The 27496-nt window shown below is 35.6% G+C and overlaps 2 protein-coding genes across 2 annotated transcripts; one reads left to right on the top strand and one right to left on the bottom strand.

Moving 5' to 3' along the window:
- Positions 1 to 3676: 3676 nt before the first annotated feature.
- LOC142640897 (CDPK-related kinase 3) lies at positions 3677 to 15521 on the bottom strand. Its single transcript, XM_075815213.1, has 11 exons — positions 14711 to 15521; positions 11011 to 11141; positions 10529 to 10570; positions 10292 to 10400; positions 10045 to 10123; positions 9170 to 9466; positions 7833 to 7942; positions 6905 to 7012; positions 5525 to 5587; positions 4197 to 4364; positions 3677 to 4092 (listed from the first exon to the last, which is right to left on the bottom strand). Exons 1-11 carry the CDS (start codon positions 15287 to 15289, stop codon positions 3955 to 3957), a joined length of 1824 nt encoding a protein of 607 aa, XP_075671328.1. The 5' UTR covers positions 15290 to 15521; the 3' UTR covers positions 3677 to 3954.
- A 10924-nt stretch (positions 15522 to 26445) lies between these two features.
- On the top strand, positions 26446 to 26841 carry LOC142640278 (putative mitochondrial protein AtMg00310). Its single transcript, XM_075814346.1, has one exon. It carries the CDS (start codon positions 26446 to 26448, stop codon positions 26839 to 26841), a length of 396 nt encoding a protein of 131 aa, XP_075670461.1.
- The last annotated feature ends 655 nt before the right edge of the window (positions 26842 to 27496 follow it).

The raw sequence follows: 27496 nt of genomic DNA, 5'->3' as shown, positions 1-27496 counted from the left end.
CTCCATATTGCAATTAAGGGACTGCCAAAAGAGTATAATGCATTTAGATCAGCTATTAGAACAAGGAGCATTCAGCTTGGTTTTGATGAGCTCTCAACTATGTTAAATGTAGAAAAGGAGTCTCTCAATGAAGGTATAGAGGTCAAAGATTCTATCTTTGCCTTGGCTGCATCAACTGGTTAAAAGCCTAATAGTAATTATTTTAATCAGAATCACAATAGAGGAAGATGTGGAGGAAATTTTAACAATAGAGGAGGCAGAGGTGGTAGAGGCTTCAGTGGTCAACCTTCACAATTTCATCCTTTCAATCATTTTCAACTAGGTCAATCTAGTTCTGGTGGGATTAGATCTGATAGACCTATGTGTCAAATTTGTGGAAAGCTTGGTCATTTAGCTGTGGATTGCTATCATAGGATGGACTATGCTTATCAAGGCAAGCATCCACCTGCAAAGCTTGCAGCAATGGCTACAGCTTCTAATGCTAGCCTCACTCAAGATCAGCCCTGGCTTGCTGATAGTGCAGCCACTGATCATGTCATAGCCAGCCTTCACCATTTAAGCTTCCCAAAGCCCTACACCACACAAGATCTACTTACAATTGGTAATGGTCAAACCTTGCCTATCACACATACTGGAATAGCCTTCCTCTTTCTCTGATATTTAACTTAATAATGTTCTTAGAGTGCCATCCATTGCATCCAATCTTGCATCTGTTCATAAATTGTGTCATGACAATAATTGTTGGTGCTATTTTGATGAAAATATCTTTTCAATCCAGGCCTTGGACATGGGGAGAATTCTCTACCAAGGCAAGAGTGAAGATGGTGTCTATCCCATCTATCCTCTTCGAGCATCTCAACTTTCCTTCTCCCCAAAGGCTTGTCATAAGGCTTCTAAGTCATTTGTTTTCAATAAAACTTTGTGGCATATGAGACTTGGTCATCCTAATGACCAAGCTCTCCACTGTTTGTTTCCTAAGACCAATTTTGTATAGAATAATATCAATGATACTGATCAATCTTGTGTTCACTGCTTATATGGTAAAATGCACAATGTTCCTTTTACAAATTCTCATTTTAAGGCTTCTTTACCCTTTGAACTTGTGCATTCTGACTTGTGGGGTCTTGCTCCTGTTGTTTTTATCAATGGCTTTAGATATTATATACGGTTTGTTGATCATTATTCTAGATTTAGTTGGCTTTATCCCCTGAAATCTAAATCTGAAGCCTTCACTAAATTTGTTCATTTTAATGCTATGGTGACAAATCAATTTTCATTAAAAATCCAAACTTTTAGATCTGATGGAGGAGGTGGAAATTTTAATATGGAACGTCTAGACACTAGGATTTGACCATTGTTTTACTTTCAGAATATAAAGTGGACTTCTTTTTTTTGTTATTGTGAAAATCAGAATATGGACCATTTTTTTGATAATCAGAATATGGACCATTAATTCTTTTATACAAGCAGAGGTCTTATTTTTTACCAATCTAAACTTATCAAAAGCATTATAATAGAATAGAAGACACATATTCGGAAAGACCTTGGGTAAAACTAGCAAGCACGAGCTGGTCCAAAGTGGGGGGAAAAGCAAAGTATGATTAGGGTGTGTGTGTATATATATATATATATTTTGAGAAACTAGTATTTTTTATATTTTTAGTGTGAACAAAACATGTGTAGTAGTACCATATAATATAACTTTCTTGGTTGATTTCTTTATAATTCTTGTCACTGGATTTTTCTTCACACGATTTTTCTGACTTCAGTTTAACATGAAACCTTTACACATTTGTGAAAGGTAAAAGTAAAATAAAATAAGTAAATAACAGATAAAAAGTTTTAGTACGTACATAATCTAACATTAGATTTTTTTAATTATTTAACAATTATTTTAATAACGATCAAAATCTGAGTTGCTAACCATGATGGGACAGATCTCAGTGATTAAACAATTAAATAAACCTCTTAAAGAATAATAAGTAGCAAAATCCAAAGTTCTGGAACTGGAGAAAAAAAAATTGGGTGAAACATATACATCATAGAAAGAACAATATTTGAGTTACACTGTCTCGGTCTCACTTACCGTTGATTTTTTTAAATTTTTTTTGGCTTATGTTATCTCGTTGAATTCAATAATTAAATTTTGTTTACATTACAAGTGTGCCATTTTTTTTATGTTATAGTTCCCCCAAATAGTTTTTCCTTTCCTCTTCTCGTCTGTCCTTTTTTCCTTTTAAATTGTGGATCAAACAGCTTCTCATTGGGCAAGAAACCCCATTTTCTTATAATGATTAAAAAAGATTCGAAGATCTCAGTCCAGCTCCAGCTTTTGTTTGAATAATTTGACAATCCAAATTTGCAGTTAGCATTAAGGTCAAGCATAGCCAGCCTACGCTAAGGTCAATTAGTTGACATGCTTTAATAAAAAATATGGGGGCAAGTTGACTATGATCAATAATTGAAGCAAATTGCCAATTCTCTTTGTCTAGTGTTCTCTACTAGAAAAACGTGGTTGAATATTTTAATTTCAATTCACAATTATGACAACCCGATCGAACTATTTCTGGGAAAAAGCTAAGAAGCCAAGATTCATACACCTTCCACTTGGAAAATATATGTGCAAATGTTCGTTCCTGCACCACTTGTGAGTAATTACCACATTATTGTTTGTTATTACAGATTAGTATTGACCAAATTTGGCTCGATCATTGGAGAGAGAGAGAGTTCAATATATCAGACATCAAAATTGAATCTATGCCACATTGCCACAATGTCGTAGTGATTGTGGAAACATTCATTATGTTGTGTTTGGCCCCACTTGTCCTCAAGTGTTAGCTCCTTCCTTTTAAATCGGTAGCAAAAAGGACATACTGCAATTATATAATAAAATAAAACCTAGGCAGCCAAATTTGTTTGAGACTTAAAAATAACAAATGCATTGAAAAGTAAATAAAAGACAAATTGATGAAAGTTGAAACTGGTATACCGAACAAGGGAGGGCCTACACTACAAGTCCTTGAAGAACCAAAAGATGATGAGCATGACTTTAGAACAGAGAACCCAAAAGAAGTCAACGTACTTCAATGCCATTTTAGTATTTTACTTCACAAGAATCTGTGCCTACCCAATAATTATAACAAGTATCATTACCATGTTAGACTGCTTAGTAGTTAGTATACATTGTGGGTTAGTCCTTTGCCTCAGTTGCCCATTAAAATTTCATTATGCATTTCTCTTCCTTTCAACTTTGGGTAGCATTGCATAATCAGATTACCAGCGTGAAGGGATAATTATTAGCAATAAGCATGTCTAATTACCTACACGTGTTTACCTAGGGTTAGACCTGAACTAAACAATCAACAGTCCAACACAAGCCAACTGCATGTGGAGCAAGGTTTTGGCAAGCTGGAACAGCTACATGTATTTAAATTGTGGCCATTGTTGAGTTAAGTGAGCATCAAGAAGCTTCAAGTCGCAAACATTAATGGAAGGCATTGCTGCATAAGCATGTGGTTTGCTTCTTCCCTTCTGGAGACAATTTATAGAAGATCTAATCCAACTAGAAACATTATTAGCAAATCCTTTCCACAAGTTAATTGGTAAGAAAATCGTATTATTATTTTCATTTTACAACCAACATATATTCAAACTTACAAAATCTATAAACAGTTCATTTTCATGAGTATAAACCTTTTTGATTTCAAAAATTAATGAATAGTCACAATCTGAGCTCGAACCCACAGAAATGTAAAAAAAAAAAATAAGGGTATGAGCAAGCAGAAATACTTCAATATAAATACGATTGCAATCCCAGAGCTGGCTCAACTAATATTCACTTATACACATTTTCTTTACCCCATTCCCAAAGGAAAAAAAAAAAAAAAGAAAAAAAAAATTCCTGCAAACCCTCTAAATCCCATGAATTTAAACTATATCTCAAACGCTAAAAAATTAATGGTGTCTTGTGTTTGAACTACGCAGTGTTACACCATGCAAAAATTTTGTATATCCAAGTAAACTTAGTTTTCCATCTGAGTTTCGAATCCAATCTTTGAGTATAGAATAAGCTGTCGGGCCAAGATTCAATTCCTGCAGTAACATGTACCAGATATGAGCCAAATCACATTTTTACACACATAAGAAAGAAAGACCAATGACTAGGAAGATGCTCCAAGAGCCATAACAGTTCATACCCTTGCCAATTCTTCCACTGATATGACGCGGTTACCCTCCTGTTCAAAATGCTCAAAAGCAGTGGAGGCAATCTGTTCCCACCCATCAAGGGCCTCCAATTGATGTGTACTGATTGCAGCAGCACAAAACTCTTCAAAGTCCATCTTTTTATAAGAGAGTTGTTCCATCTGAGAAAAGAATTAAGCAGAAAAATATGAATGTGGTCATTGTCAATTCTTAAAAGGGCAAAAAATAGAAGAAAAGGGGGGAAGAAAAACAGATGCACAAAAAAAAAAAAAAAAAAAAAAGTTTCCAGAATTGAACCAGATCAAAAAAATTAACCATAAACAAAAGATGGCCTGGCCCCAGTTCCAAGGGTTCTGTATTATAAGTCTACTCATATCATAACTGAATTAGTTGATTCTCTTTTGTCTATTGGCTGGCCAGTTTTACACAACCTTTGCATGTTATGCTTAAATCTCAAGTCTCTAAGTAGAACAACTTGCTATAAATATGCGAATTGAGATCAGATAATTTCTGACCCAGATTTATTTCAAAATCGATGATAAGTTTCTTGAAAATATAATTCTTAACCTAGCAGAAAGATTTCCATACAGAGCTTAAGGCATTTAGTTGCCATGGTACAAAACATATTGTAGAAAAATCTGCAATAGCAGTATAATTATAAGACTGTGGCTCGGGAACCATTGGTCTGAGGTTCACCTCTACCAAATTACTGATGCGTGAGGTTTGTGAGTAAGTATCTGCCCACACATATGGAAAGCAAAGGATAATCAACAATCCAATGCACACACTCAATTTCACACCCTACTAAGTTGTCAACTGATGATGGGAGCAACATCACTTTCACACGGATTCACCATTGACACTTAAGTTATTATGCACTAATTACAACTTGACACATTAATTGTGTGTGAAATTGGGTGTGTCCCTAGACTTATTGAAAAAGTTAGAACTATTTATTATTATTATTATTATTATTATTTTGAGAAGTAATAAAAGTTTTATTGAAAAAAAGTACATCATATTCACGATGGTGAACAAATTGTACTTGAAACAATTACAAAAAAAATAAAAAAGAATTAATAGATTGTAGGAAATCAGAAATGGAAATATATTGCGTAAAACCCCAAATCCGAGACCACTCCAACAAAGTCCCAACTAGCAAAGACTTCAAAAGATCAACAGGTCTCTCAATATCTTCAAAAGTGCGGCTATTTATTTAGGAACCCTAGATATGCCACTAGCTGTACGATATGTCAATATCTATAGCAGAGATATTTAACAACTGAAAAGTATTCTATTAAAAGCGAAAAATATGACTTACTGCATTTATAATATCAAGAACTCTAGACTCTCTCATGGCATCTGTTGCATTTCGCACAAGAGCCTGCAAGTATTTTTGTTTAAACATAAATAAGGTTTTGTACATAAAGCAAATACAAGACAAGTAAAACTATTAATACAAAAATTAGAAATTCTTCAAGTAAAAGACCAAGCCATGCCAACAAACAGAAGAAATGATTCCCACTTTGGCACGGTAACCAATTCTAGATTGGAAAGTCAAATTAAAAAGATAGAAGCAGTTGGAGAAGGGTCATTGGGGAGAAGTATGGGAATAAGTGGGGTGGTTGGTGTACAAAATCTGTGTCTGGGGCATATGGTGTTTGTATGTGGAAGTCCATTAGAAGTGGCTGGCTGAATTTTTCCAAGTTCCTTCGGTATGATGTGGGTGATGGTACTTGTGTGAAGTTTTGGGATGATGTGTGGTGTAGGGACCGTCCTCTTAAGGAGGCGTTTCCAAATTTATACAATATTAGTAGGACAAGGGATGCTTCGGTCTCTGAGGTTATGTACTATGCAAATGGGAGAATATTTTGGGACATACAATTTCGCCGTTTAGTGAATGATGAAGAGTCACAATCTTTAGATTCGTGTATGGTTTTGATCTATTCCACAAAGGTGCAGGGTGTTGGTTCTGACAAACTTTGTTGGAAGCTAGCTAGCAGTCGAGGTTTCGAGGTGAGCGGGTATTATCACTCCCTATCCCCCTCTACTATCACTTCCTATCCCCCTCTACTATCACTTCTTTCCCATGGAAAATGATATGGCAATCGAAAGTTCCCCCCCGGGTTGCTTTTTCTCTTGGACTGCTACTTTAGGCAAGATTCTAACTATTGATAATCTTCGAAAGAGGCATTTTGTTGTTCTTGAGTGGTGTTATATGTGCAAAAGGCGTGAGGAATCTGTAGATCATCTCCTCCTTCACTGTCCTATAGCATATGAGATGTGGAGTATGGTCTTTTGCTTGTTTGGTATTTATTGGGTGATGCCGCAAAGAGTAGTGGATTTGTTGGATTGTTGGTCATGCAATTTCAGGCTTTATCATAATAAAGTTATATGGAGGATGGTGCCGCACTGTTTGCTGTGATGTATCTAGCGGGAACGGAATTCTAGAAGCTTTGAGGGCCGCGAACGGTCCATTCTTGAGTTTAAGTCTTTTTTTTTTTTTACTCTTCTCGAATGGTGTTTAGTTTTACCATCTTTTTCTTGTCTTTCCCTTCTTGTTTTGCTTGATCATTGTAATTTGGTTTCTTGATGTTTTTGTCTCTCTAGTACATTTCCTATGTACGGGTTTGTGTTCTTCTTTAATATATATTTTCCGTTACTTATCAAAAAAAAAAAAAAGATAGAAGCAGTAAATAACCGTTTTGAAATTTTCAAGAGAGACACGCCCATCTTTGTTTGGTTCTAAGAGCTTGAATTGAATTCTGAGATACACCAGCTCATCCTCTGTCAAAGCTTTTGAGAGAGCCTGCAATAATCAGGGAACCAAGACAAGCATTAGTTGGATTCTACTACAGAATTGGAAAACTCAGTCTTCAAACATTTCGTGCTCCTCAAAAATCCTGTGTGACAGTTTGATACAATTGAGGCTTTTCAACTTATGTATATGTCTCATGATTAATCCTTGAGAATTCTCTCTGATTTTTTTAAGGGATCACTCATTTTGCATTTACAAAAGGAGTGACAAGAATCCAATAAAAGTTTTCAATCTAAACCCAAAAGAAAGGCAATAAAATCTAATTACATTCCTTATTATCAAAGATAATTATCTATGACAATTCCACAATGAGCTAAGAGAATCTCTTTTGACATGACATCTATCAGCATGCCAATTAATATTCAACAAATATTGTATTAAAGTAGACACATACAGACATATGTCCACATCTGTTGTCCATGTACACATGTTCTTATACGTGTGTATGTATGTCTACATATGTCTATATGCACATATAAACACATAAATTAATCAACAAGTCCTCTCTCTCTCTCTCTCTCTCTCTCTCTCTCTCTTCCCCATATATTATATTTTTTTTATTAAAGTTTTAGCCAAATATTTCTTTATTTAGCAATGATGAATTAACACAATACATTGGGATGGCCGATTTTGGGGAACTGGAATGCATAAGTTCCACAATTTGGGACACATGATACAATTTGCAGCAATAGGGTTGGTAAGGGAATCTGGTAACTCTCAGATTTACATACTGATATGAAAAACTTATAAAAGAAAAACTAGGAAAGAAAATATCTGACATGCATGTATATGGAAATGCTAAGATTAGTACCTTTAGTGCTGCACGTTTGAGAGGTGTAGCATGAAGGTATGACTTGACTAACTTATAGATCAATATATCTAATGGTATTGGACGACTATCATTCCGCAACCAAGGATGAGCTGCAATTGAAAAAGTAGGTTTAACAGTTAAAAAATTGAATAACCCATCCAATATCATTATCAAATAATACAGTGTAGCAAAGCCAAGATCTGCCATGGCAAGGAGTACACAATATAAGATAGTAATAGCCAATACATGAACTGCATATCACAGGGTGTCGAACACTCAGCAATTTATGTGGGAGTAACATTTTGCAACAGCTGTTTTTCCACTGCCATCTAGCACACCTCATTGCACACTAAGCAGAAATACCACTGAAGCACCCCAAGTCCTACGGTTTGTTGTTATTATTCCTCCTTTTTCTTTGGGTCCCACACCTCTCACCACCCCCACCCCCCCCCCCTTTTTTTTCTCACACGGGGAGGGATTTTAATCAATCTTCCACAAAGAAAAAACATATTTTAATATTTTTACATGAACCGCATATCACAGAGTGTCAAGCATTCAGCAATTTATTTGGGAGTAATATTGCAACAGCTGTTTTTCCACTGCCATCTTGCACAACTTGTTGCACACTAAGCAGAAATACCATTGAAGCACCCAAAGTCCTACAGTTTGTTGTTCTTCCTCCTTTATCTTTGGGTCCCCCCAACTCCACCCCCACCCTCTTTTTTCTTACACACATGGGTAGGGATTTTAATCAATCTTCCACAAAGAAAAAAAAAATTTTTAATATTTTTAATACAAAAAAATGGTATTGATCCATATGCCAATCTAAAATGAATTGTTTTTCACATAAAATAATTCCATACCTATTCATAGAACATGAAACACAACATTTAAGATAGAGTTTATCCATATTCTGCCAAGCATGGACACCCAAAATCCCTGGAGTGTCCGTGCTAGACATGTATTAGACACGCCAAAGACATTTCTTCATGTGTGTCCTCAATGAATTGGGAGGAAAATTATTATTTTTTATTTATTTATTTAAAAAAAAATAACCCTTTGATTTTCTGGAAATGTTCCTAAAGATTTTGATATTTTTTATTTATTTTGTAACTAAAAATAAACATAAAATATGCCTACAAATAAATAAAATATACCTAAAGATATATATATTAATTATTAATTGTCATATCCCCACCGTGCTGTGTCCTAATTTTTCAAGAATTGATGTCGCTGTGTCCCCTGTTGCATCGTGTCTATGTCAGTGTCTGTGTCCGTGCTTCTTAGATAATACATCCTGGACTTTCATAAATAGCATCAAGAAACTAACAACTTACTGAGAGCTTGAACTGCGGTCATTCTTTTTCTGTAATCCTTGTTCAGGAGCCTTTTCACAAAGTCCTTGGCCTCTGCAGACACAGAGGGCCAGGGTGAATCCTCAAAGTTTGGTTCTGCTCTTAGCACTGCACGGAAAATTCCAGATTCTGTCCGTGCCCAAAAAGGTCGGCTTCCACATAATAAGATGTAGGTTATAACCCCAATGCTCCATATATCTCCTTCCATACTATAAGACCTATGTAGGACTTCGGGTGCAACATAGTAGGCACTTCCAACAATATCATTAAGTCTTTCATCTGCACATAACACCCATATATGGGAAAAATAAATTAAAACAAGGAGATGCTAACTATTCCACCTGAGTTATTTAAAAATTGCACCACTTTAAATATAAATTCAATGCTTCAAAAAATTATATTTTAAATATTATTGCTTTGGTTATTTCAGACCTACGGTTGTGTGTGTGTGTGCATGTGATCATGAGCGTGTTTCTTACAATATTATAGCATTTGCAAATAACAATCTTATGCAAAAATTAGCACTTTTAGTCTCTCTTCAAAAAGTGCCCTCTTTTTTCCATGGGTAGACATCCACCGGAAATCAAATCAATTTATCCAGTTTATCAAACAATTATTCAACCAAAAAAAATATCTTATTAAACAGTTAGGGATAAAAAGAGTGTGAATCCCCTGAAAATTAAAATTATAAACAAGCCTGTAGGTGGCCTTCATTATTAGTATTTAGTAAACAGCATATTAATTACTTATTATAAAGCACCAAAGATGAATGATTTCAGTAATTATTTTGTGGCTTTCTTTTTTCTTTTTTTTTGGTGGGGGGGAGGGAAGGTGGGGTTATCTAAGTAAATTATTACCTGGCCTTATAAAGTCAGAAAGACCAAAATCAATAAGCTTCATGTCAGCATCTTCACTTCTAGAAGTGAAAAGGAAATTCTGTTAAGCAAGCAAGATGAAGATATATCAGTAATAATCAACCAGGAATTGAATGAACTAAATGTACACACAAAAGAGCAGAGGGAAGCAAACTACCATTATAATCTGAAAGGAAAAAATGCTAAGAGTCATGAGGAAAATAATTAGTTATGAATCTGAAAAGAAAACCTCTGGCTTTAAGTCACGGTGCACAACGCCTTGAAGATGACAAAATGCAACTACACTTAGAATTTGCACAACTATGAATTTTGCATCTTCCTCTGCATACCTTCCTCCCCTACAACAAAGGAGAATACTCTTGAATCCAAAAAATAATTTTTCAATCAAATGCTTAATTACCATATTAACTGCAACTTAAATTATCTATCAAAACAACTGACTTTTACAAAAGAAAAATATTTTTACCTTGATAAAATTCTGTCTAGGAGTTCCCCACCTTCACACAATCTGAAATCAAGATTTCACAGGTGTCAGATCCAAAAATTAAGAAAGTTTGACAAAGTTGTCAATCACTAGCAGTCAAGTAATTGAGAACAATTAATTAATTCAGCTTTTTTTTTTTTCAAAAAGGAAAATAATAACACCACTAAATTTATAAATACATTTGATAAATATTATTAGCCTAATCAGTAATCAAGATGTCCGTCATGCAGGAAGCATGAAAAGTTAAATCATATCAGATGCAAGAAGCTAAAATAGTTTAAAACTAAAAGACAGGAGAGCATATAATTTATATCTAATTAAAAATTGTGGGTTATGTGTGTGTGTGTGTGTGTGTGTGTGTGTGTGTGTGTATAGAAAGACAGAGAATAAGAATGAAGACACAATTGTAGAAATTCTAAACATATTCTGCATTAAAAGTAGATTAGAAACAGGAAAAGACATACTCCATGACTATGTACACGTTATTTGCGTCCTCACATGCATCGTGAAATTTGACCAGATGCTGATGGCCCGATAAAGCTTTCAATATCTTCACCTCTCTACGAACATCCTCAATTGATATTGCCGTAGTCATCTGCCAAACAAATCTTATTATAATACAAATACAGTGAATATTCAACATTGCCCTTTTAATATTAAATTGCAGTACTGACAATTACAGGTAAGTATAAGATGGTTATAGAGACAACGAAAGGAAAAGATGGCTCAGTTCTTAGATTTAATTAATGAGATAGAGGCGGAGAGCATAATTCATTTTCATTGTTAGCAGGGTATTACAAGAAGAGGTGAAGGACAATGAGAGGTCTTGAGACTGGTTATATGCAATTATAAATTTTCAAAAAGAAAAATGAAGACATTATTTCTGGTTAATTTAGATGTTAATCCATGGCAATTATGATAACATGAAATTATTAAAATGCACAAGCCATGATCATAAGAAATGAAACACAAAGTATGTATGACTCTTCATTAAATACATACATATTGGAGAAAAGTAACTCAAGAATATAAGCTGTGTTGTTGCCTACTTATGACTAATCATTTTAACTACAGTGACATGCCTTATTTCCAAGACATATCGATAAAAATTCCGTCTATCTCAAGGCATTATTTCTAAATTTTCTGCAACAACTAAATTAAAACACATAAGTCATAAACTCTGTTCCATAACCCAACATCGGCAATTGACCCAGTACCAAAGCATACCAGGACGAGAAATTATGAAACATGGTGTAATCATCGTCTCTATCCAAAATACATTTCTGCCCAAAATACATTTCTGCCCAGGGCCCTTGTCAAAGTTCAACACATAGCTGAAGGGGTCGTATTAGAATTTCCCATATCTACTACAACTACTACCACTACCAATGCCACTGCTCCGATTTCAATTGAATCGGCAGATGAAGGTCTTCCATTTTGGGCCTGCTACAATCTTGGACCACTCACAGAGTTTCTTGAGAGAGCGAAAGCCACGAGACCACCACTTCTCATCATTGGCCTGGCTCGATCATGGCCGTTCACACCAGGCCAATTCATCAACTGAGGATCATCACAATCCAAAGAAGCAAGGCAAACTAAGAACCAGTTACAACACTTAGCCACTAGAGTATTTGTCCCATCCTCATCATTTGTTTCAGGGTCTTTGCGAAATGATGGTATTTTCATATTTTGGGATTTTAAATGAGGCAATGATAATGAGTTGAGCTTCTGACTGTTGACAACGAGAAACTATCTTGCACTTGATTAATAATCTGTAACTAGTGTAAATGAAATTTACCTGCGTATCCAAACCAAGGAATTACTAATTATTATGATTTTAAATGATGGGAAAGTAAATCTCATCATTTATGAAACTTTATGGGATTATCAATTCTTTCACCCAAACATAGGGTAAAGGTCAGTTGCAATGTCATCCTAAACTTTAAATTTGAACAATTAACCCCCCTAAACTAAAGGCCAGTTGCAATTTTGGCCCTACCATTAAAATTTCTCCAATTTCCACTAAGCCTTCTTTTTATAGGTAATAAGACTTTTATTGAAAAAAATTGAACATCATGTTCACGGAGGCGAACACTCTGAACAAGAAACAAATACAATATAATCAAGAACTAAAGGAAATAGAGACTAAGAATTCAGATAAAGAAATACAATTCGTACACCCCCCAATACAAGCCCAATGAAACAGAGTACCAAAGAGGAGAGATTTTAGGCAATCTAATGTTCTCTCAAATTCATGTAATCATATAACGATATGATCATGAGCTTATTTTTCTATGATCATGTGATAAGCATATGAATATTACAGCTAAATATGATGGAATTAGATGAATTTTAACTATGAATAATAGTGAGAGGACATTGCAACTAATCAAATAGTTTAGAGGGTTAATTTCTTATATTTAAAGGTTTGGAAGAAATTGGGTATGACCACATAATTTAGTGGGATAAACATATAAATGGTACTCATAATAATCATCATTTATGATATTTTTTCAAGTGGGACCAAAGAAGCTGTTCTTCAGATAGATAAAAACGTAAGGATCATTACCCATGTTTACCACAATTCACAACAAGACATCCACTAAAGCTACTTTTTCATACTCAACAGGGAGAATACATATCACATTATTCTAAATCAAGAAGAAGATTTCCCATGATAACAGTACCATCCATATTCGTCACTCATCAGAGGCAAGAATTGCCTGGGACAGTTGTTAGGCTTAAGACTCCCTGTCTTACATAGAAATCACATGTATTAGCATTTGCACTTCCAGGCCTATGATTTCTAATTCAAACAGTACCTTCTACCCATGAAAAGATGTGGGGAGGTTGACAGGTTAAGTTCAACACGGTGTATGTAAAAAAAGGGGAGGAGGGGGGCGGGTGGGGGCGAGGGTGGCACACTTCCAAGTCCTTAAAACTACGCTTTCCACATTGATCAAGTTGCAGGGAACAATTACATAAATTTTTACTTAAATTTGTAATTAATAATAATAATAAAAATCACTTCCATAATGCACACACAGAAACACATTTATATGATGTGTAATTGTTTATTTATAAAATTTTATAATATATATTCCATTTCTTTTGTTACTCACGCAATGATCAGATCATGCGAACCAACTAAGTCACCTGAGAGCTCATTGGGCTTAAATAATGTTTCAGAAAGTGTTCATGAAAGACATTTGACCCCAGCTCCAAAAGAGAAAGACAAGAAAACTACAAAACAATTATGGGTATTGTAAATCTATATGGTGAACCAAAGCAAGTTAACTTCAAAGTTCACATCTCAAAGAACTGCATCAGGCAAGTGAAAATTGTTGACTGATCTCATCTCCCTTCTCGAAATCTGATAGTTATGCGATAAAAAGGAATGCAAAGTACAGTAATGCAACAGCTAATTAAGGACGCGCGCGTATTCTAACCCTATTTGCTCTAGGGAAAACAACGTCACATGGTGGCCAAAAGCAACGTAGCTCAACTGGCACATCTTCATGATTCCAACTCAGATGACCAGGGTTCAAAAATCAAAAACAATGCCACGTAGTGTAAGCCATATGGCAACATTGCTACAATTGGGGGAGTGGGGGATTCAAGGCAAATAGGCAATGCCACTGAACTACAAGGCTCTTGCGGGAACACCTCAAATTCCCGTTCAGATATACAGCATCACGATCAGATAAAATAAATAAATCGCAACCGATGCATTTTCATTACTCTACAGTTCTCTAATTAATATTATCTTCTCTTAAACAACAAGAAGACAAAGCTATAAACTTCCAATTCTCATAATAAAATTTAGGGGAGTTGTTAATTTATAAACAATGAAAAGCCGCCCCAATGAAATACCCTATTCTTTTTGTCTTTTTCCTCCCCCATTTATCTTCTCTGCCAAATCCCATGTCCAATTCAATTCCTTTACCACCTGCTCCAATGCCAAAAAGTGGTTACTGCTTAATTTACATATATATATTCCCATTATAGTTATTTTTAACAGAACGATATATTTTTGCTCTAAATAGTAGTAAATACCAGCTTTTTGTTTCTATCATGTAGAAATGTAACTGAAATCAGAGTCCACAAATACATACATAGTGTAATGTAATCAAAACGACATCGTATAGTGAATGCGAATTGTACCTTGGCTTTGGATATGATTTTGACAGCCACGGGGCGATCTTTAAGGTCGCCTTTTTTGCCTCTGGCGGAGCAAGTATGACCGAAATGCCCTCGCCCTACCTCTCTCCCGAGCTCAAACTTCGCCCCGAAATTCTTGCTGTACCCGAAGCTCTTATCCAGAGCTTGCTCCGGCTCGGCTCCCCGATCCTCCGGGATCGGCCCCTCCTTCGGCTTCGCTCCGTGCCCGAGCCTCTTCGCCAGCGACGCCTTTATGTGCTTCGCCGGAGACGGAGGCGGAAACGGCCTCCGGAAGAACCTCCTCGGCGTCGCCGATCCCCTCGCCGGCGACGGCGACACTCCTCCCGGAAGCGGACTCGCGGACACGCCGTGCGGGTACGGACTCGGCCACGGACTCTGGCTCGAATGGTTCGACTGCCGCCCCGGCGTGCTCTTCACGGCGCCGTTACTCGCACTGCTCGACGGTAACGGCGTTTGCGGCCGATCGTTAGAGCTGGCTATAATTGTAGTAGTAGTAATAGTATTATTCCTCGAACCGTCATTCTCGACCGTTCGATTAGCCTTGCCGTAGCACTGCCCCATCCCCTCTCTCTCTCTCTCTCACACACACACACACAGAAGCTGCGTATCAGATCACAACGAAAAGTCAAAGTCCACACATCGGACGGATCTGATTATCGCCGGAGATAACACAGAAAGAGAGAGAGATCTACACAGCGAGAAAACGATAAAGAAAAAGAATGAAAGAGAATTGGAGTCAGAGAGAGAGAGAGAGACAGAGAGAGAGACAGAAAAAAAAAGAGAAAAGGGAGACAAGGTCTGTTAAGAGGGTGACAGAGTGAGTTAAGAGGAAATTTTAAACAGTGGTACTCTTCCAAGTAGAGACGAAAAATTAGGGATCGTCTGATTCACTGTGATCGGAATCGGAAGCTCAAAATCACTAGATCAGAGCCGTTGATTTGGGATAAAGGTCAAAAAAAGGACCTATAATTATGTTACTTTACTGAGTACAATAGTAGAGTCTCTTTTGCACTTTTTCCCTCTATCTCTCTCTCTCTCTCTGTGTGAGTGTGTACAACTTCTTTTTATTTTGTCTTTTGCTACTTTTCTTGCCGTTATTGTAATTTTTTTAATTAAAAAGGGGTTTTAGGAAAAAGTGTGGGTAGATATACAGTAAGCTCTTCTCTAGGCGTGGGCTCGTTCTGGGGGTTTCTCTATTACGACACGTGTTTGTGAGTTGGGTATTTTGACAGGTGGCGTGGTTTGAGGGGATGGAGTGTACGGTAGGAAATGGAGTGGAGAGTAGGGGATTACAGGTGTTCGAAGAGGATTTTATTAGAGAATTCAGAGCTGAGAGAGCTGACGAACAAGCACAGCCTGGTCCGAAGGTTCGAATCAGGCTGGGATTTGGTGAGAGACAGACGAGGAATCTTATCCCAGGTGGCGATTTCTTGGCCCTCCGATACGATTACTTCCATAAATTGATCTCTTTAGTTTTTTTATAAAAAAAAATTGATTTACTTCTATTTATATAAATCTAGAGAGTGATATTTTCAGATATGCAATTAACGAATTTCTCATTCTCACACACTTTCCTCTTTGTAATTTGGAAATAATATATTTTATTATGTAATAATAATGTAGCAGGTTCATAAATTCTCTCTCTAAGGTTGGTGCATGGTTCAGCAAATCCTCGACAGGTTGGGCCTCCTCTACTAACCGAAAGGGGTATAAATGCTTGAGCCCTTTTCCCGCTTTGTTTTTTTGTTTGGTTTATTAATCAACATCCTCAAATGCAAACTAGAAGGGAAAGCAAATAACCAAACCAGAGAAAAAGAAATTTCCCTTTCTCTTTAAGAATATATGTGTCATTTTGTACTTTTACCTCGACCCCACCCAAACACCTATCAGACCATTTCAACAATCAAAGTTAATTCCAATTCAAGCATAACAATTACCCCAAGCCATATTGATAAACTTTGATTAGTCTTTTAATATAGGGCCATGGTATCAACATTGTGCAAAGTAACTTTGTTATTCTTCTTACTTCAAGATTTTAAAATCAACAATTCTCACACTGCACTTATGTTCTCACAATGTTACCAACTCAACAGGGGCGGCTTAATGTATTTGGGAGCCTAAGGCAAAAATTGATTATCTTGTATTAGATGCAAAATTACTACTAATTAATATGAACTATGTATAATTTTTTTTCTTTTTTCAGAAATTTTATAAACATAAAAAGTTTGATAAATTTTTTCATACTTGTTGATGGGCAGATTGATAGTGGTAAGTAAAAAAACAGTGTTAATAGTAGACTTAGATAAGAACCAGTAAAAGTTTGCTAACTCAACTCTTATTATTATTCTTTTTTTTTTAGAAGTGCAACATTCATAATATTTTTTATAACATATCCTAGGTTTTAAGTTGTTTTTTGTTTCTATTTGAAAATATCACTATAATTATTTTTTTGCCATCAATAACAACCTACTACTTAACATTAGTTGTAAAAGTGTTGTGAAAAATATTGTGGTTCTCTCTTTTTTGTTTGTTTTTCATCTAGTAAAAAAATATTATTTTATTTATTGATTATAAATAACCCTATTGTTTAAAATTTGAGAGCCTTTTTTTTACTTGGGGCCTTAGGCAACCGCATTTCTTGCTCTAGCATTCAGCCTGCAGCCTAATCTTTCACAAACAAACTAAACATATCAAAATTGATTGCATATTCAAGATGGCATCATTTGTACCCTCCATGCCTTATCCCACAATTATGTTGCTAATATAATAACCAAAGCTCTCGGTTATCAATAGTTCACTTATCTCCTATACAAGATGGGAGTGCATAACATCTATGCTTCATCGTTAGAGAGAGAGAGAGAGTGAGTAATTACTAATCAAGATATGCAACTAATGAAGATAAGAAGGATGAAAACAGTGGATAAGTGCAAAGATATGCAGTATGACAAGTCATGTAGTCATATAGCTATACAATACGACAAGTCATATGATTGTTTAGCATTTTGCTTATTAGCTATGATAGGTTGTCCAATATTGTCGTTTATTTCATAATGAAGAACTACAGTCTACAAGTCATGTAATTGTTGTAATCAGATTGGATAGGCTAAACGTTTTCAAACAGCCTAAATAACCCTCTAGAACCTCCCTTGAGAACCAAAATAGAAGCAACTCAAAATTTGTTCAAAATCATGTTGAAACTTACTTCCGTAAATTGAGGTAATTAGAATCCACTCAATAGTTAATACTTGTTAGTGAATAGACACAATTTAAGAACAATATATCATAATGCGATGGTCACTTCACAAGTATAAGTGCTTGTGGAATGCGAGGGGCAAGGGTCGGGGTTCAAGTCTCCAGGAGGGAGCTTCACACACATATACACTTAGATTAGACTAGAGTAGAATTATATCTTGTATAAAAAAAAATATATATATATATATATATATCCTAATCATTGCATAATGAACATTGAGAATCTGAATAATTAAATGTGGCTATTTCATTTTCAATTGAAAATAGTTCAATGTTGATTTTTTTTTTTTTTGAAAAGTAATGATGATTTGATTAAGCTAATTAAAAGCCTCTTGACTTTTTTGTTTGAGACTTGAATAATGGATCGTTTCTATCCTCAAACCAATGCTAATACAAGTGCTAATAATCAAATCAAATATAAAACTAATTAGGTAACCAAATATTTAAATTCTGAGTACAAATTAATGATGATTAAATTATGAGCACCCCTGGGTCCTCCCTCCCCTCATTTACACGCTTGTCCAATATGGTATGGAGTGAACTTGCAATAAGCCAGAAAACAATTACTACATCATCAATCTTCATTGACTTGCTCAAGAGGATTAAATATTACTAAACTCAGTCAAGTTATACATTTTCTTTTCTTCTACCTTTGATGCTGTAATATATAATATCTTCTTTTTAATTTCTTTTTTTCTTAAAAAAAATCAGGAATATCTTTTTTTGTTTTTTATAATAATGATAATATGGAATATCAACAGAATACCATCAGTTTTAAGAAAGTAATGCTATGTTTGGACAGACCGAATAATCCATAGAAAGTAAATTTTAACATTCAAAGCATGAAGCATATATACTATTCGAAAGTTTGTTCTCACTTGGTGGATTATAAGTACAGTTAAACATCAATAAATAGACTAAACAAAAATATTTTAGACAAACTGAACAATGAATAAAAAGAAAGTCAAATTATAACCCAGGAATCTAGGTAGAGAACACGTCGGTACACCATTTCTTAACATACAATATAAGCACACAAGCAATGAAATGAATGAAAGTGTAGGTTGCTCTGCCAACTTCACACACATAACACATTCATAGTGAATGCAGTGAATTTATTGCTTTAAAAGAAGGAAAGTGAAGGTTGATGTGGTGTACAACTATATTTTAAAGAGCTAATGAATGAGGGACCCTGAGTAAAAAAAAAATAAGTACACAGAAAAAAATGGTATAATATAAGTCTTATTTTGAGATAAATTGGGCAAATTTTCTAGATAATATATATATATATATATATATATATATATATATATATATATTTTAACCTCATACAAGAAAAAAAAAACAAGGGTTATAGACAACTAATGTAATTTGATTCCTTGATTGCAGAGCAAAGCTAAGTTGAAGGATGAGGGCCATGGCCATCCAAAATTTGATTTTTTTTTTAATTATATATATAATTATTTTAATGTTTTCAAAATTCAGTCTATAAAAATAAAAGTTGTCCCCTCTAAATATTTGAATTAGTCCAATGATACTCTTAAAAAAATAATTGGTCTAATAGTTATAGAGATATAACTTCATTTTTCGCAATTCTATTTTTTATTATAAAATGTGCTCTTATATTTGTTAAATATCTAATAAAGTTTGGCATCAAACATGTTTGAATTTATTTTTTAAAATTTTTATGTGGAGATTAACAAGTCATCGATTCATTAAAAAAATCTTGTCACTAAAACTACAAATGAAATGTGTCTTTAATTGCCACATAATAAGTTAGAGTAAGATAGTTTTAAATATGTTTGGAGTCTAATTTATTTTAATGTCTTTAATTACATGTTTTTGAAATTTTCAATAGTTCAATTGAAAGACTTTTTACTTATTTTAGTATAAAATTTGATAATTTGTATTTAAAATGAAACTTTTTAAGAATTTTACTATGAAAATAGAAAAAATAAATTTTATTGTATGAAACTTTTTAAGGATGAGGGGCCATGGCCCTCCAAAATTTGAATTTTTTTTAATTAAATATATAATTATTTTAATGTTTTCAAAATTCAGTCTATAAAAATAAGAGTTGGCTCCCTCCAAATATTTGAATTAGTCCAATGATACTCTTAAAAAAATAATTGGTCTAATATTTATAGAGGTATAACTTTATTTATCGCAATTTTATTTTTTATTGTAAAATGTGCTCTTATATTTGTTAAATATTTGATCAAGTTTGGCATCAAATATGTTTGAATTTTTTTTTTTAACTTGTTATATGGCGATTAACAAGTCATCAATTTATTAAAAAAATATTGTCACTAAAACTACACATGAAATGTGTCTTTAGATGCCACATAATAGGCTATAGAGTAAAATAGTTTTAAATATGTTTGGAGCCTAACTTATTTTAATGTCTTTAGTTGCATATTTTTGAAATTTTCATTAATTCAATTGAAAGACTTTTTACTTACTTAGTATAAAACTTGATAACTTGTATTTAAAATGAAACTTTTTAAGAATTTTACTATGAAAATGAAAAAATAAATTTTATTTTATGAAAGATCACCATCAAACATAATTTTGATTGAAAATACTAAACTTTTTTTTGTTATTAGGTGAGTATATATATAACTTATCAAATAAAAAAGTATGTATATATAATAAAAAAACGTGTGTGTGTGTGTGTATATATATATATATATGTATGTGAGAGTTGTCTTGATAAATATATTAGTGCCACAACTTGGCCTCCCAAACAAAAATTCCTGGTTCCATCTCTACTTGATTGGACATTATCACATGAGATATAGAATGTATTATTGTTCGAATAGATAATCTAATTCTGCTGAACCTTAATCATGCTCTTTGCTAACTTAATTATTCGATATATGTCTCTCTCATACACCTATTTGTCTCTTCAAAAACACAAGGATAATTCTCTTTGCCTAAACCTAAATAGCAATTACATGAATTTTTACCTTTTTAAATACTATTTCCATTCATAGTTTCTTTTTCTTTTTTTTTCTTTTTTTTGGGAAAGTTTCCACTGATATTAGAAAAACCTGCTTAGTCGATGTCTCTGTCAGCCTGTTAGGTTTATCTAGGATGGTCCAAATTAACCAATTAGGCCATGGAGCATGATTTGAAAGCCTGGAATAGAACCAACATTTCTAATTTGATATAGCTTCTCTCTTTGAAGATTTTTTTTCCCCTCTTTTTAATTAGGCAAACCCAAACAACCTTATGCAGGCTTGAGCATTTGTTAGAAATTCAAGCCCAAATGGCATGTTACTGTAGGTCCGTTTGCTTCGGTGTAAATTTCAAGTGCTTTTAGGATGATTGAAAACTGTGATCAAACTGAAATCATTTTCTGTTTATTAGGAAAAACTATCTCTTTAGGGTTAAAAGTATTTTACACCCTAAAAGAAGCACAAATCATTTTGTGACTTACGAGAACATAAGCCTCCAAAATGATAGAAATATCCATAAAAACCTTCGAAATAACAAAAATAAAAAATCCCTACAAGCTACAATATCTATAGTAATAAAAATGTCCTCAAAACCTCTAAAATGACTAAAATAACATAGATACCTCTAAATGATATAATCTATATATATAATAATAGGTAAACCCGAGAGAAAATCCAATTAGATTTCAAATTGGAATTCAATTAGAGTTTAATTTTAGGTTACGTGTCCCATCTAATCTAAGTTTTTAAATTTTTGTGCCAAGTGAGTTAATTCAATATAAAAATTGGATTTTAATTAGAGTCTAATTTTGCGCCATGTGTCCCATGACTCCCATCTAATCTAAATTTTTAAATTTTTGTTCCAAATTAGTTAATTTAGTGTACAAAACGAGGAGTTCAATATACTAAACCATAAAAAACATAATTATATAACTAAAAAAATGTCAAATTTATAAGTCATCTATATGTATATTAATAGGTAAAGCTTAGAAAAAACTGAATTAGAATTTGAAATTATAATATAATTTTGCGCCATGTGTTTAAATTTATGTGGGAACTACACTATAATTATCCACTTAAGCTTGTGCCATGTGTCTACTTAAGTTTTTTAATCTTCATGTCAAGTGAGTTAATGAGTGTAAAATACTAAGAATCTAATATTAATGAACTATAAAATTTAATTAAAAAAAAATCACATATACTTAATAAAAATCACCACATGTTTCTCAAAAAATAAATAAAATAAAAATCACCACACGTTCTATCTTATTAAAAATTAGAAAAAAAATTATCATAAGTAGTATTATATTTAGGTAAGAATTTTAATATGTGACTAATTACGTTTACTTTAAAAAATAATTTGACTAAATATTTATATTTTTATAATAAAAATTTTGTTTAATTTTAAATGTATCCATGCGTTTGCATGGAGTTACATGTTAGTTACACATAAAAATTAAAATCTTCAAAATAACCAAAATACCCTTGAATTTACAAAATGACCAAAATACTTTTACAAATCTCTAATATGATTGAAATAAGGATACCCCTTAAACCATCAAAATGACGAAAATACCTCTTGTACGGGCGTCATCCTCCTTCGAGCCCACTTACTTTGAAGCCCATGGAGGTAATAACATGTGTAAAAACATGTTATTACCTCCATGGGAACCTTACGTTGGGAACCTTACGCTGATCACGTGTAAAAACATTCACAGCATGGCCGGCGAGTGTGAAGTCTCGCCGCCTCTGACAGATATATCATCCGAGCAAGTTGAACTCGGAATGCACGGCATCACTTAGGGGATGCCGCTGCCGAGCAGAGTACCTACTAGTAGAGCAAGTTCCAATGCCACTACCACCATCTCCCACCCATCACCAAACATCCACTTAAGTGAAATGGTATTGGACCTTCCTTCCGTTGCCTAGGGAATGTCCCTGCTGAGCATCAAGTCTAGCGGTGAAGCTAGTTCCAATGCCACTGCTACCTTCCCCCACTCACAATTGAACATCCATTTAGGAGAGATAGTATTGGACCTCTCCTTCCACCCACTAGAAGAGTAATCATGACCATTCCACTAACTTTGGCTATAAATAGGCAAGGAAGACTCAGTTGAAGGGGTTGGCGATTCTGTAGAGCAGAGACTAAGGGGAGGAAGTAATCACCTTGGAAAGAGGGGGAGAGGGGTCTTGAAAGCATAAGGGACTTAGGTACATGGGCCGCCGGGCATAACACCCCCCATTGTAGGAAATCCAAAAGCCCACGATATAAATAGATTGTGAGCCCAAAACTCCTTCTAGGCCCAAAAGCCATATTCGGGTCCGCACATCTCTATTCATCATTAAAATGATGAAAATGCCTACTAAAGCCTCTAAAATGATCACGATTATCACTATTTTTTTTAAAAAAAATTCATACGAAAACAACTTTCAAATGTCAATTGTAGAAGTTTCAAAATTTATAACTATATGTGTTTTTCATCCCCCATTTGTTGGGGCTTCATTTTTTTTATATAGTTAGCTGAATTGTATCTGAGCCCTCCACTTGTACAATTATTAACCTTTTTTTAGATGCTTGTCCCATCAAGGTTTTGCTGGAAGTGGTAAAGTATGCTGCAATTTGTTAAGGCACTATTTAGAAGTCATTCCTCCATTAATGCGGCCAGTTGAGTTGGTGCAGTGCATTGAATACAGAGGTGATGAATACGTTGTTTGGATACTCCCTTTCTTCTTTGCTCGTGCATCTCTACTATCTTCTTTGTGTGTGTGTGTAGTTGACAGTTTTTGTTAACTGTTTATTTTATTTTTTAAAATTTTTGGTGATGTTGCAAATTTATTTGGATTATGCTGATTAGTGTAGTTTTTCAATGTTCTTATTTGGACTGTGCTGATTAGTGTAGTTTCCAATGTTCTTATTTTGACTGTATTTATTTTTAGATTGATTTAGTTGTTCTAAATTAATAATTTAAGGTAATGATATACATTTTTTATTTAATATGTATACAAAAGTCGTGTATGAAATTTGTGAAGAGCATAACTAAACACTAAAAAACAAACAACTTTTTTTTATGAAAATGTTTTCAGCTAAAAAAATTTTACACCAAAAACAAAAAAACTTGATGCACCACTCTGCCAATCATGCCAAGTTCTTTGTTTTTGTTTTTATATATCTTCCCCTTTCCTTCTCCAGATAATAGTTTGAAAATCTATGCCAAGCATTACAGGAACAAGTTACCAAATAAAGGGTTAGGCCCCCCTCCCATTTTTAACCAAATGAACGACAAATGGCAATAAATAATCTAAGGGAAATGTTAACAAGCACTGTGCTTATTAAGATTTTCCTATATAGGTCTCACTTACAAACAAAAAAAAAAATTGTCAAAAAAACTGTAAAAAAGAATTTTTTTTTTTTAATAAAAACTACTAAAAGCTGTTAAAAGCTGCCAAAAAAATTGTTGTTAATAAGCACCTTACAATACCTGTTAACACAACCCATAATCCGGAGGTGAAAAAAAGCCATATCAATACAAATTTTCCCTCATAAAACTTGGGTCTTTCACTTCAATTTTTTTTCTCTCTAGGCTCTCCACGAGAACCTTGAGGTGAAACATGGGCTTGCTGCTTGGGCAAACATCTTCTCTTCGTTCAGGCGGTAGAACTCAATCAAATTGTCTGCCCTCTACCATAATACAGGCCATATGGAGGAGATCACAAACCGGTGGGCAGGCTTAAAGCTTTCAGAAAGAGAAGGGAGTGCGGTGGACTTGGCATCGATAGTGAGGGAGCAAGGCTACGTCCTAGCTGGAAAATTTTGCACAAAGAGAGGGGTGAACCTGGAATCAGTGGCTAGGGTGTTGAAAACGATTTGGAGAACAGAGAAAAACTTCGAGGTGTATGATATGGGGTGAAAACAAAGTTCTCTTTCAGTTTAGCCTAAAGGAGGACCTCGACAAGGTGCTCTTGCTGGGTCCATGGTCCTTCGATAAATATCTATTGATTCTCCATAAACTCGAAGTAGGGGAAGCGGTGACAAAGGTGAAGTTTGACAGAGTTTCCTTTTGGGTTCAGGTCCATGGTCTCCCGACCATGTGCCAGAAAAAGGATGCCGGCTTACTGATTGGCGGGACGTTGGGGAAGGTGGAAAAGGTGGACGTGAATGACAATGGTTTCTGCATGGGAGGCCACATGCGCGTTAGAGTGATAATGGATGTGTCTGCTCCCTTATGTCGGGGAAGGTTGGTTTGACTCGGTGGACCGGAGCAGAATTGGGTGGAATTTAAATATAAGCGCTTGTCGATCTTCTGCTACTGGTGTGGGATGATCGACCACGACGAGCGTGACTGCTTGCAATGGGTTCGCAATAACGAAACTCTCGAGGCGGAAAAGAAACAGTATGGCACCTGGTTGCGGGCTACCTCAGAAAGGCTATAGAAACCGCAACTAGTTGTAGCAAAAGGAGAATGGGGCGGAAGGAAAGCACTGGGACACGAAGAGACCCCAGGCGAAGAGGTGGCTCGGGCGTGCTCGGCGGTGATGGTGGAAAAGACGGACAAGGAAACTAGGTCTGAGGCTGCTCGTGAGGAGCACGTGATAAGTAACGTGGCCATTTCAGACTCATTAATGTCGCACCAGTTATGTCCCATCCCAGAAAACCTGCGATCCCCAGCTTTTGAAAAGCAAATCCGTGAGATAGATGAAGCCATCACGGGTGGGGCGATAACCTCGGAAAAGCCGTCAAGTGCAGAAAGTGCTCCGGTTTTTTCAGCTGACATGCAGAACCTGACGTAAAACACAAGGACCAGCGGTGGGAGTGAAAGGCGGGACGAAGGGGTTGGGAATTGGGCCGGACTGGAACATGACTTGGGCCTAAAATATGGGCCATCGAATTGTCCTAAGTCTATTTCTCCAAATGGCAATATGGTCACGACCCATGGGATAACACAGTGCAATACTAGTTCGGGCCATCACAGTCCAAAGTCTCAAAGGGGTAATAAGAACAAACATGTGAAGGGACCCACTCAAAGAAACATTAGAGTGGCACGTAGAGTTGTAGGGAAGGAAAATAAGGATGTAGGGGCTTGGGGTGAATTGCATGGGGAGAAAAAAGAGGAGGCTACGTCTATGATAGTGGAAACACTGTTGCATAGGGCAGCCCAGAACAAGACCCTCAATGGCGTGGCTGCTTCGGCTAGGGGACCAACTATATCCCATCTATTTTTTGCTGATGATAGTCTGGTATTTGGAAGAGCAACGGTCAGGGAGGGTGAGGAAATTCAGCGTGTGCTTCGTGTCTATGAGGAGTCATCCGGCCAATAACTAAATAGAAGTAAGACTTCCATCTTCTTTAGTCCTAACACTGACCATGATACTAAGGAAGCAATACAGGCCATGTTTGAAGCATAGGTCATCAAGCCCCATGAATCCTATCTGGGTCTACCGTCGCTAATAGGGAAATCTAAACGAAACACATTTGCACAGTTGAAGTAGAGAGTGGCAAACAAGCTTATGGGGTGGAAGGAAAAATTACTGTCGAATGCCGGAAAGGAAGTGCTGATTAAGGCGGTGGCCCAGGCAGTGCCATCCTACACGATGAGTTGCTTTAAACTTCCTAATACTCTGTGCGATAAGCTGACTACAATGGTTAGGCAATTCTGGTGGGGTCAGCTAAAAGATGAAAAGAAAGTAGCTTGGCTGAGTTGGGAGAAAATGTGCTTGCCAAAGGAGAAGGGTGAGATGGGTTTTAGGGATTTGCGACTATTTAACCTTACTCTGCTGGCCAAGCAGGGGTGGCGACTCCAAACGAATTCCTCCTCATTGTGTTACCGAGTCTACAAAGCAAATTACTTCCCAAGCTGCGATTTTGTGGATGCAAACCTGGGGTGTCAACCTTCATTTGCATGAAGGAGCATCATGGCAGCCCAGCTGCTGGTGCGTCGTGGAATGAGGTGGCAGGTGGGAGACAGTAAAAGGATCAAGGTCTGGAAGGAAAAATGGTTACCAAGCCCAAGTACGTACAAGGTCATTACTTCGGAGAGAACTCCGGGGCAAATCTAGTGTGGTCAGTGACCTTATAGACGATGAAAGCAAAGAATGGAAGTGTGACCTAGTCAGGTAGTGCTTTCTACCACAGGATGCCGATACAATCCTTAGCATCCCCTTGAGTACCACCGGGGCAAGGGATAGGGTGATTTGGGCAGAAAACAAGAACGGGAGATTCACGGTAAAAAGCGCGAATAAACTGGCACAGGAGGTCCAAGGGGATAAACAGTTGGCAGAAGGATCAGACCAGTCATCTAGGAAACAGACTTGGAGAAGACTTTGGCAGATGAAGGTGCCAAACAAAGTCAAGCACTTTGTATGGAAAGCATGTAAAAACATTCTCGCAACGAAGGAAAACTTATGGCGGAGGAAGATCACAAAGGATAACACATGCGAGGTGTGCAAGAAGCAGGTGGAGTCCACAGGCCACTTATTTTGGTTCTGTGACCATGCGAAAGAGGTATGGTCCTCATGCAAGCTCTCTTTCCCATTTGAGCTTCACCCCTCATGGAGTTAT

Source organism: Castanea sativa, chromosome 6 (assembly GCF_040712315.1).
Source record: "Castanea sativa cultivar Marrone di Chiusa Pesio chromosome 6, ASM4071231v1".
Taxonomy (NCBI): Eukaryota; Viridiplantae; Streptophyta; class Magnoliopsida; order Fagales; family Fagaceae; genus Castanea; species Castanea sativa.
The sequence above is the reverse complement of the archived record's forward strand: the minus strand, read 5'-3'. Positions and strand labels throughout refer to the sequence as shown.